The sequence below is a fragment of the Lissotriton helveticus genome, chromosome 7, assembly GCF_964261635.1.
Source record: "Lissotriton helveticus chromosome 7, aLisHel1.1, whole genome shotgun sequence".
Classification (NCBI taxonomy): Eukaryota; Metazoa; Chordata; class Amphibia; order Caudata; family Salamandridae; genus Lissotriton; species Lissotriton helveticus.
The window spans coordinates 446,075,027-446,087,627 of record NC_136068.1 but is presented as its reverse complement, the minus strand read 5'-3'; the positions used below and the strand labels follow the sequence as shown (position 1 = coordinate 446,087,627).

The following is a 12,601-nucleotide window of genomic DNA, read 5'->3' as shown; positions in this document are numbered from 1 at the left end:
CACCAACGGTCGGGGGGCCGAGGCCGACGGGATCCGGCTGCAGCCGATAAACCAAGAAACCCGTTCATGGGGCCAGAGCCAGGGGCGTCCGGCCGACATCTACCGGAAGCCCGGCCCGAAGACGGACGGGACACTTCTTCTTTCATGAATAATGGCTGCGACAACACTGGGGGGGGATGTCTTGCACATGCCTCCGACCCCCCCCTCCCTCGTCCTCATCGCCTGGTCCGGCCATAACAAATCTCAAGCGAGACGCCGTGGGGTGCACTGGGAGGGAGAGACGGTGCGAACAGGCCTCTCCCGCCTCCCCAGGTGGAGGCTTCCCAGCTGCACCCTCAGCGCTCCAGGCGCCCGGAAAAGGGTTCTTCCACTGTGGCCATGCTGCAACGTCTCGCCCGGCAGGGTGGAGCCCGTCCTCTCATTTGACCCCGCGATCGCCAGTAGCTACCGAACTCTCAAAATGGCGGTCGACCTGGCAAGAGCGGGCCCAGCATAAAGAAATGGCCCGGTCACTGGTTGACTCCACCACCGTAGTCCTCCACGACCTTGAAGATTCTAGAGGAGCCGCGGGAGTCTCCGACCCCCGATGGGGAATGACTGCCATGATCGCCCGTGGAGTGACGAAACTGTATCCGCGGGACGTCGGCGCTCCCATGCTGGCGCCAGCCTCACTTTGAATTACTAGAATCCTGCAGACCTCAGTTCCGGTGAAAGCACAGTGTGACCCGGTAGGAAAAATTGTTGCACCCCCTCCCCTTTTTGACTGATAGTTCAAACCACCGATCCTTTCCTTTGCCCTTTTAACGGAACTTTGGACTGCCTCCCCCTCTTTTACATTTTCTAGAGAAAACAAAACATTAACCACTACATTAGCATAGCAGTTGACACCAGAACTGTTTTCAAATTTAAAACCAACAACATCTTCAACAGAATCCTTTTTGTTTCTGCTGTGACCCTGCTACAGCACAGGCATTGTCCCCAGCAGTAATTCTGCAATGCCGGTAAGAATAGCTGTGGTGCCTACTGGACTCACTCACCCCCGCGGCGCCCCATGCCGTTATTTGCTGGGCGGCAACTTACTAGACATCACTTTCGTGCCATCTAGATTTCAGCGCGTTCTGCTGCCTTGGAACTATTCGCACAACAGACCGCTACTGACAAGAATATTTCATTATTGGTGCTGTCAATTTCAATAAATCTATTGGATAATTCAAAAGAAATTGCCACGGTCTCTTCGTTGTTTAAATGTTTTTACTGTTTTTGTTTTGTTGTATATATTTATATGTTATTAAAGTTTTATATTCCTACTACTTTGTTGGAGTGCTATATATTTTTAATGTGACACATAATTGTAAAAACTTTGATGTACAAAGAGTCATTCCTGGAATCTTCCGCTTCAGGCTCGGTCCCCTCCCCAATCACAATACAGGATGGTTTTCAGATAGTAGGAACACGTGTGGTGTGACGGATCTCATCGGGTGTGGGCCTTGATCTACTATAACTCCTTTGAAGAGGGGTGATTCTTTACAGCTGGGGCTATAAACTACATCTGCAGGGCTAGGTGATAGCCTGGACAATCGGACACAGAGGAAGAGGAGTGTCAGAGGGTGCTGTAGTGAATAGGGCGAAAGGGAGGTGTCGGGCGGGCACAGAGTGTGATTCTCAGGGAAGAGCAGCGCAGATGGGGGGAGGTTTATTGCCCATGCATAAGACAGAGAGCGGGGGTGACCAGTGCCTGGGGAAGATGCTTGCGACGGTGAGGAGCCATGCTACGAATCGACAGCGTGCAGAGAGTGGGTCTGGTCAAGGCATCTAAAATGGCTGCCGTGCACGACAAAAGTGTGGCATTTCAAAAAAGGCAAGATGGCGCAGACAATGTTTTTCAACACTTCCTCATTTCCTTCGAATCGAACGTTAACAGACGTTGGGGCATATTACCAAAGTTAAGCGATATTTATCGCTAACGATGCTTACCAACGAATTTTTTACCGCTAAGCATCGTCAGAAATTATCGAAGATAAACCTTGCTATTATCAAGGTTTATCGCAAATGCGATAATAAACAGCCGCAATGCATGAATATCGCTAAAAACTCAGCGATATTCATGCATTACCGAGCTAATGCTCTTAGCCATGTTATCCACCTCCCATTGGATAACATGGCTAAGAACTGCTCAGGGCAGGTGTTACTTTTTGGAGATATTCGCGCTTAGCGCGAATATCTCCAAATGTTGGTAATAGGAGATAGATATCTTGCATGTTGTAATGCAAGTTATTGTGGTATATGGAACTCATACCATAATCTCTCAGGAAAGCAGAAACTGATCCTTTTGGGACCGCCTAAAAAGGCCTAGGGGGTGAGGAGTACTCTACTTTGCCCCCTTTTCACGTTCCGAACTATTTTATTTTACTCTCTTCTGTAATTACACAAAATAGCAGCGATAAGATGCATCGGAGACACACAGTGAGAGAAAGGAGGCCGGAGATGAAGAAGAGATGTCAAATACACATTGGAGATAATATAGTGGCAGAAGGGAAGTAAATATGAGTAAACTTGCCATGTAACATAAAAATGTTGCACTCTATACTATAAGTCTCATTTTATACTACAATCACTTCGCTACAACCTCATAAATTAAAAATAAAAATGAATAATGTCTCAAACAATTTTTGATTTCTAAATATAAATTTATTCTTCAGAATTTTCTAAATTTGAAAGAACTAGTAACATGTCCTCATCAGCAATGTCCTCATGAAAAGTCTGCAATGATGATTCTTGTAACTCTATGGTCTCCAAACATTAGATAAATTCGCCATCAAGAGATTGATCAAAAAAATCATTCAAGTCATCTCCTCCTTGTGACAATATTTCATTATTGGTGCTGTCAATTTCAATCAATGTAGTGGAATCATTCAAGTCATCTCCTCGTGACAATATTTCATTATTGGTGCTCTCAATTTCAATCAATGTAGTGGAATCATTCAAGTCATCTCCTCCTTGTGACAATATTTCATTATTGGTGCTGTCCATTTCAATCAATCTAATGGAATCATACAAGTCATCTCCTCCTTGTGACAATATTTCATTATTGGTGCTCTCAATTTCAATCAATGTAGTGGAATCATTCAAGTCATCTCCTTGTGACAATATTTCATTATTGGTGCTGTCCATTTCAATCAATCTAATGGAATCATACAAGTCATCTCCTCCTTGTGACAATATTTCATTATTGGTGCTCTCAATTTCAATCAATGTAGTGGACAATTCAAAAGAAATTGCCACGGTCTCTTCATTGTGAGCCATTTTATTTTGAAATTGCTTGCTGTAAATTGCAGAAAAAAATAATCACTTTCATTTATCGTTTTTAGTAATACATAATATAAAACTAACTTTATCAAGTATTTAGTATAACAGAAGGACTGCAAATAAATAACAGAAAACATTTTTCAAATTATCTTCAAGTGTACAACATAGTTCCCCTTACAAATTAACAACTCACCTTTTTAAAAGTAGGAGAAGTGTTAGTACTGTGTAAATCAAACACCAGAAATTCTCCACCAAAAACTCCTCACAAATGTACCTCAGACAGTAGTATCACAAAATGGCTGTGGTTTCCTCTCAATGGAATCATACAAGTCATCTCCTCCTTGTGACAATATTTCATTATTGGTGCTCTCAATTTCAATCAATGTAGTGGAATCATTCAAGTCATCTCCTTGTGACAATATTTCATTATTGGTGCTGTCCATTTCAATCAATCTAATGGAATCATACAAGTCATCTCCTCCTTGTGACAATATTTCATTATTGGTGCTCTCAATTTCAATCAATGTAGTGGACAATTCAAAAGAAATTGCCACGGTCTCTTCATTGTGAGCCATTTTATTTTGAAATTGCTTGCTGTAAATTGCAGAAAAAAATAATCACTTTCATTTATCGTTTTTAGTAATACATAATATAAAACTAACTTTATCAAGTATTTAGTATAACAGAAGGACTGCAAATAAATAACAGAAAACATTTTTCAAATTATCTTCAAGTGTACAACATAGTTCCCCTTACAAATTAACAACTCACCTTTTTAAAAGTAGGAGAAGTGTTAGTACTGTGTAAATCAAACACCAGAAATTCACCACCAAAAATTCCTCACAAATGTACCTCAGACAGTAGTATCACAAAATGGCTGTGGTTTCCTCTCATTTGACATATATACATAACCAATTAACTTTCATCACACACAAATACAAAACCAAACTAACATTTTAATTGGTTCTAAATTTCAACACTTTCAAATGTGTTTTCCCCATGCAATTTTCCATAGGACATTTACATACGTCTACAGCCTGAATGGCTGAACGGAATTACACCAAACTTGGCAAAATGGTACATCAAACCTAAGAGGTCAGGAAGGATCTACTATGCCCCCTTATGGTCATTTCCCCCTTCGCTTTGGCCTCCTCTTGTCTCTCAATCCTACCGAGAGACAAGATGGCGGCCGCTACGGACTGTTTGGAATGTTGACAGACGCCGGATAACCAATCAGCTTCGCAAAGCTCCGTAACGCGAAAAGTACGCGAAGCGGAGCGCTGTTACAGATATATATCTTTTTTTGAACGTTAATTTCTCAAAATCCACTGGAGCACATATATTGAGACCTAGCAAAGGCACATCGGGCTACCAGTCCCTAATATTTTGCCAAGTTTCGTGCAAATCCATTCAGCCGTTCGATTATTATTATAATTTTTTTTTTTGGCCCCGCGGGGCCCTTTTAAAACCTCCACATCAAACGTAGGGGGTCAGCGAGGATCTACTATTCCCCCTTATGGTCATTTGCCCCTTCGCTTTGGCCTCCTCTTGTCTCTCGATCCTACCAAGAGACAAGATGGCGGCCGCTACGGACTGTTTGGAATGTTTACAGACGCCGGAGAACCAATCAGCTTCGCTTCACAAAGCTCCGTTGCGCGAAAAGTACGCGTACTGGAGCGCTGCCCGGTCCGCTGTTACAGATATATATCTTTTTTTAAACGTTAATTTCTCAAAATCCACTGTAGCACATATATTGAGACCTACAAAAGGCACATCGGGCTACCAGTCCCTACAATTTTGCCAAGTTTCGTGCAAATCCATTCAGCCGTTCGGGCTAAAAGTGAGGCCAACCGCCCTATGGAAAACTCAATGTTAAAAACACGTTTTGGGACCCCCCTTTTTTCTCGACCCCCCCTGGACGAACCCCCCCCCAATTTTCAGGGGCTGCTCAGAAACAAAATGTGCCATTTTCCTGAAAATTTCAGCCAATTCCGTCCACAAACGCCAAAGTTATTAGACATAGAATTTTCAAAAATCCCATAGAGAACAAATCCTAACTATATATACCTACTGGCGACCGCCAGTAGGTATATATATATATATATATATATATATATATATATATATATATATATATATATATATATATATATATATATATATATATATATATATATATATATATATATATGTGTGTGTGTATATATAGGTAAATATTAACAGAGAAAGACAAAGGTTAAAGTAATAGTTATAGTTAGATGTGATGAAAAGATCTGATTTTGTATTTTTTTTAAAAAGCATCGAAATTCACTTAAAAACAAAAGGTGAAAGTAATGTTAGAGAAATAAAAAACATTTTAAAAAACACAGAAATTCCCCAGATTAAGTTAGCAGATTTCGCCCCTGCCCTGCACTGCTTTTGACCTCACATATTACATCACTCACGATAAGTTCTATGATATAATTTATGACATCACTGATAACAGGACTTGTGGCCCACCAACCCGGAGGCAGCCAACACCACACCGCATACGGCGTGTCTGTTGCATGCAGCGTGGGATTGGCTACAGGGCCTGGCTTGCAACCACCTGGAGGCAACCAACACAACATCACACACGGCCTTTAGTCATGCATGGTAAGGGGTTAGCTGAAGGGCCTATGTTGCACGCAGGCCCTGCTTTCAATTCCCCACAGGCAAACAACCGCACACTGCTCACAGCCCTTGGTCGTGCCCTGCAGGATGTTGGCTGTCACCAGGCCCTGTAGCCAAACCCACAGCAGGCTGCCAACCCCACACCAACTCAGGTTTTTTCATGCGCAGTGTAGGGTTGGCATTCGGGATTCAGGGATCTCATTCCCTGGGACCAAAGCATATGTATTAAGGGGAGGGGGCAGTGCAGCCTCTTCCCTTACCATTAATTGGCCCCATGGTCCCCATCCCAGGGGGCAAATGCAAATAAACATAGAGGAGGACGCACAACCACCCTCCCCAAGCTTGATTAGGTTCCGGGGGCCACTTCCATCAGGGCTAACTACAATAAAAAGTTGGAAGGGGGCCAGGTGATCCCCCTCCCTAGCCTTATAGGCCCCAGGAATCCTTTCCCTGCAGCCCAACCAATAATAAAGAGGAGGGGGAACATGTGGTCCCCCTCCCCTGAGTCTTCATAGGTCCCGGGCCCCCCAGGGGGAAGGGGCTGCATGACCCCCCTCCCTGAGCCTTATCAGGCCCCTGCAACCCTATCCCCAGGCTGTGGGGAGGGGGACACGTGGCTGCTCTCTGTCAGCCTGATTAGGCTATGGGGATCCCTGTATTTTGAAGGGGAGGGGGAACATGTGGTCCCCTGTGAGCCTTACTAGACCCTAGGGACCCCATCCCCCAGGGCTGTATTTTATTTGAAAGGGAGGGGGTGCTTGGCTCTCCTCCCCGAACCTCATTAAGTGCGGGGAACCCTATTCCCCATGGCCGTATGTATACAGCCCCCTCCCTGAGCCTATTATGGCCTGAGGACCCTGTCTCCCGGACTCCCATTATTTAAAGGTGGGTGCCCCAGTAGCCACTCAGGGCACCCACAATGCACATGTGGGGGTCTGGGGGAGCCACAGGACCCCCACAGCCCAGCTGGCTCCCAGCATGCTGTGGGAGCTGACATTGCTTCCCCCTGGAGGGAGCAGCTAATTATGCTGCTCCCTCCGGACGGGAGCAATCTGTTTATCTGTTTCGCTGCCCGCATCATTGTGGGCAGGTAAACAGATGACAAGTCTGGTCCCAGCTCGCTGAAGCATTTCTGAAGCTTCCACCTGCTGGGGGAGACTTTGTGTGTGCTCCGGTTTGGCAGGAGATTATAAAATGCTCCCGCCAGATCGCAGCAAACACATGTTTACCTGCCTGCAGGTGAGGACATGGTAACTATTGGGTCAGGGGTTTTGGCTCCCCGAAACACAGCATGTGAACCTGCCATGGGGAAGGGGTCCCCAGGGCCATAAAAGGCTCAGGGAGGGGGGAAGTTTATCGGCACCGGGGGTGGGATCCCCAGGGCCTATAATGGCTCAAAGAGAGGGGTACAATAGCCCCCCTCTCCTTTAATAAAAGCCTCAGGGTCTATGAAGGCTCGGGAGGGGGCCGTGCATATTCACCCCTTTTGAGGACATTTCAGCCCCAAGGGTGGGCTCCTCGTGCCCATATTGACTCATTGAGGTTGGCCACACAACCATTATGGAATGCAGCATCAGGGGTGGACTCTACTGAGCCTATAATGGCTTGAGGGGGGGGACCATTCCCCCCACCTTAATTAAACAATGCAGTCCTGCGCCGCCATTTCGTTTTTCCCCCCAATCCCGCTGGAGTCCCATAGAATCGCAAAAAAAGTGCTGTTGTTTTCAACCCAAGGAGTCCCTCTAGGCCCCCTAATGGGCCCTAGGGGGGCAGAGTATACCTAACCAGCCCCCTTATATCACTTTTGTGTTTAAGTTCAGGACTGGGGACTAAGGGCCTGATTCAGATTTTGGCAAACAAGTTACTCCGTCACAACTGTGATGGATGTCCCATGCATCAAAATATAAACCCCATAAGATATAATGTGGTTTATATTTCAGCAAATGGGATATCTGACACAGTTGTGATGGAGTAACCTCTCTGTCAAGATCTAAATCAGTCCCCATGTCCTCGTATCCTGTAATGGCTGCCACCAACATTTTTCTGATGTTTCTGGCAGCCCATCAGAGTTCTTGCTCCCGCTGGAGTCTGACTCCCGCGGGAGCGTATTGGTCCAAGGAAAAAAAAGCTCCCTGGGTCAATCATAACACTCACAGCAAAATTGGCGCTCATGCATGCCTCTCATGGGCCCAGCCCTCCAGATATACAAATATTTTAAACCTTCATTTCCCAAAAAAATACTGAATGGATTTACACCAAATCACGAAAAAGCTAAATCTGTGTACCAAGATCTCGCTTCCTGCCAAATTGTGTGCAATTTTATTTTGCAGTTTTTGCGGTAGCGTTTCTTAAAGAAGTTGATGGAAAATGAATTAGGATTTTACATTTGGAGATGCACCCTTTTTCTCTGCTTCTACTGGACAGATCACCCCGAAACTTTCTATGCACAAACTAGGCAAACAATAACACTTTTTTGGAAAGTTTCGTGACGAAATGTCAAACGGTGCAAAAGGTATTAGCAACACAAAAAACGATATTCTTATGGAAACAATGACCTAACTATACCCAGTGTAGACTGCCACTCGGTAAGTGCACAGAGTGCCATTTTAAAGGGACAGCTGTACCCTTTCCCACCATCAATTGAAAACTTTATATAGTATTTAAAGGGGAAACAACCCATTTCTAATTTCTATCAAATAAAGTATATCATTTCTGCAGTTCATTACCGAAGCAAAACAAAAGGTCATAAAAATCATTGTGAAGTACACAATTAAAGAATATAACTCACAAGTTTCAGGCTCTCTAACAGACAGATTTTGTATCAAGCCAAGTACACAGTCCTAATGGGCAGTTGTTTTTAGAGCGGCTGTATAGTCTATAATGATCTGTATCATAGAAAAATGGAACAGTGCTGACTGCATCACTAAAACTCTATTACAATTGGAACAATTCAATGAACCCATGTATTAATGTTAAAATACCTATAAATATATAAAGTGCGAAGTGCTTTTTGTAGCATGTATTAAACAGTAAAATACACAGAAAAAATTAATTATACATTGCAATGTGCTGTCCCTGTAAGGTACCAGGGATGAGAGGTGCTACATAAGGAAGCAAGCAACCTAGTATTCAATTACAGACACTCCCTGTATTGGATATAAGGTGCAGGGTGCTTTTTCTATCAAATCTGAAAGTTAGAAGGTGCCATTAGCTGCTCTTATAACACCTCCTCTATTGCACTAATCCTAGGATGCATAATGTGTACGATATTCCATTCACAAACCTCACAGAAGCAAATTTGTAAAAAAGTTCATGAGAAATGCTGTTCCTGTAGAATATCCAGATTGAGAAAGTGCTAACTGCTGCTCTTATGTCACCTCCTCTATTTCCCTAATGCTCGATCACTAAAGGTTCCATTATTCCACTCTCAGATAATACACACATTTATATGTATATGTATATGTATATGTATATATATATATATATATATATATATATATATATATATATATATATATATATATATATAATATATATATATATATATATATGTATATATATATATATATATACATATACACACGCACACATATATATATTCACAGTACCGCAAAATTTAAATGAGAAACATGTACCTTTCTACTACACATGCTATATGTAACAATGATTATACAGATAAACAATCCTCATAATGCTCAGGAGGCTTGCTCAATGTGATTTTACCATACTGCCCAATGTAACCCCTCTCATCTGGTTTTTGGTTAAATACCTTTTAAAAAAAACAAAGACACAAAAATGCCATACTATGGCATAAACCATATATAGAGATGTGCCGAGTGTAAATATGCTACTTATTATTGTTGTTGAATGAGGAGAAGGGTATTATACTCGCCACATCTGTATATAAAAGATATATATGTATATTCAGGAGCTGACGCCTTGTAGCTGTAGCTTCTAACCATAGACAATTCATATATTTAGTGGATTGCCTGCTTCTTTTAGGATCTTATGCTTATTTTGGGAGGTTACAGTAATGTTCATTTGTAAATTATTACTTATTTTCAGTTAAGTTCCATTGTTATTGGTTTCAGATTGTTTATTGATAACAATGCTTTTATTTTATATAGTCCCTTTGGAAAGATTTTGTTGTGACAACTAACAGTTTTATGTTAATAGCAATTGCATGTTAATACCTCATCTTTTACTTTACAACTGTTCTCTTTTTTAATTTTAACTTGTGCAAACGTTCCCTTGTGGGTATTTGGCAGTAAGAGGTTCAGCATCATAGTATTTAGACCCTTAAATGATCACAGCATGGTATCACTACCAAAACAGACAAAGCATCCTATTGAAGTTGACAACTTGTGATGATCCCTCTTTGACACTTGAAGAGCTAACAAATCAATATATTTCTTCATTGACATCGTTTTTTTTTACCTCCCAGGGGTGGCCGGAGACTGGAAAAATTACTTCACCGTTGCCCAGAATGAGAGGTTCGAGGAAAACTATGCAAGACACATGGAAGGCAGTTTGCTGAGCTTCAGGGATGAGATCTGAGTGTCATCAAAACTGGGCAACCGATCCAGTTGAGCCGAACTCACATTTCAAGAAAATGTTAAATAGTGTATTTTCACATGATTGTGTGCTGCTCTCTTTACTTCTCACCCTACAGGTGAATAATAGATTATCACATTGTTAAACAGAACCTATTTGGCTGCTCACGAACATCAGCAAGTGGCAAATGGGCTCTGTGTAACATCTCAGACACTACAGCGGTGAAAGTGAAGTGACGGAATTGCAAGCTGGACTTAAAAATCCTAAACCATATTAAGATTTGCATTCTCTGCCACTGGCATTCCCCCACCCCCTCCTACCAGGATGAATGGCTCTTGACAATGTGCCAGACAGCTACCTATGAGTGGGTCATCTATAACCTACAGGATAAGTCAGAGACCTTCCTCCTCACCTGGGTGCCCCTCCTTTTGGATAAAGCCCACTGGCCCTTAATTGAGAGCTCCCCGGTCCCCAAGAGGGTTACCAGATTTTAAATCACACAGACACTGCCCTTGAGATCCCATCTGGCCACGGTCCTTGAAGGTGCGTGCATATTTCTCCCACTTTTCTCTCCCACTCCCACATTTTCCACATCTCTCTTCTTTGCCTCTCATCTTTTTTCCTCTCTTTCCACTTCTCTCTCATTTTCTCCCCTTTCCACCTCTCTGCCCCCCCCCTCCGGACGTGTGGATGTGACTATGGATTCCCTGTTTATGATTCCTCTATTTGCAGCCGCAGTCCGTACAGGTACCAGTGGTGGGGTGGTGGGGCCGCGTGGGGGGATTTCGAGGGACGATGCAAAAGGAAAATTAATTATTTATTTAATTTCCCCTCTGCATTGTCCCTCAAAATCCCCCCCATGTGACCCCACCGCTGTTACCTGCACGGACCGCAGCTGTCTATTTGTTTCTTTTGGTCATGTTACATGCTTCTAGCTCCCTCACCCTGCTGACCTTCCTGTGTAGAGATGTAGAGCCACGTGCCCTTCTTTGTCCTTCAAGGGCCCATGCTCGTGGAAATATCAAATACTATGTACAGTGCTCTGCTTCATCTTGTGCTGTGTTTTTGGTACAGTATTACTGTTTCACATATGGTATCTTATGTTCCCCGATCAGCCTTCCCCTATACACTGTTTTAATCTTCCAATAAAGAATTGCAAAACATATTATTATGTTGCAGGGATTCTGCTTCTACACAGAACTGTGCACAGAGACTTAGGACCTTAGTGATTTAGGGTGTGCCAAAACTCACCTTAGTACCCAACATTCCCTACCAGACTAGCATCTGTGTCTCATTGGCTCTTCGTCCTACAGCAAAAATACCAATGATTAGATAACCCAGAACAGGCGACTTAGGGTACCTCAGGCAATGTGGAAAACAAGAACACTCTTTCGTTATACTCGCATACCAGTCCAAAACAGGGTGTAAAAGAAGACACAAGCAAGTTTGAAATATTTATTTCTAACGCCGTGACCTCATATGCAGCACTTTAGCTAATACAAGCAGACAAATTATTAGAAACAAGATTGTCAGCATAGTTACTATTCCATAAAATACAAAGGGAGAAAGCATGTTAGAATGCTAAATGGAAACTAGTGTTAAAATATGTCTATATTTCACCCTCCCTTGCTAGTAGGTTATTTTATAACTAAAGAAGGTCTCTCAGGGTTACATAGGCGGCCCCATACCTCTGGTATTCAGCAGAAGTGGATCACATCAGATTCTGCACAAGCTCTCAGCATACGAATGTTCTTCCAAGTGTGTGATCATGCCTACGCAGTGCATTATTAAACGTGCCAATATCAGAGGTGGCCACAGCTGCATATATGTTATGGCTAGAACGTGCGCTGATCAGTTAGAACAACAGCCACAGTGTCTAAGATAACCTTGACGGTCTCTGCTCATACTGTACAGACTAAACTATCGAAGCATCTTGGAAATGCAGCAAAACAAGTTATTTTCATGTGAAGCAAAATACTCAGTGTTCTCTAAACAATAGCGCAAGTGCGTGTCGTGTGCAAAGCAGAGCAGGAAAGTAAAATGGCGTTTAAACTCCTAATAAACCCATGCTAACTTAACACTGTGTAAA

General features: G+C 42.9%; 1 protein-coding gene across 2 annotated transcripts in view; it reads left to right on the top strand.

Moving 5' to 3' along the window:
- LOC144768586 (sulfotransferase 1 family member D1-like) overlaps positions 1–11,677 on the top strand; it is a 248,137-nt gene extending 236,460 nt beyond the window's left edge. For both annotated transcript variants that reach the window (XM_078652376.1, XM_078652375.1), the window contains exon 8: positions 10,403–11,677. In XM_078652376.1, the coding sequence (XP_078508502.1) occupies positions 10,403–10,515 (113 nt within the window). In that variant the 3' untranslated portion in view covers positions 10,516–11,677. The remainder of the gene's footprint in view (positions 1–10,402) is intronic.
- Positions 11,678–12,601: the final 924 nt, after the last annotated feature.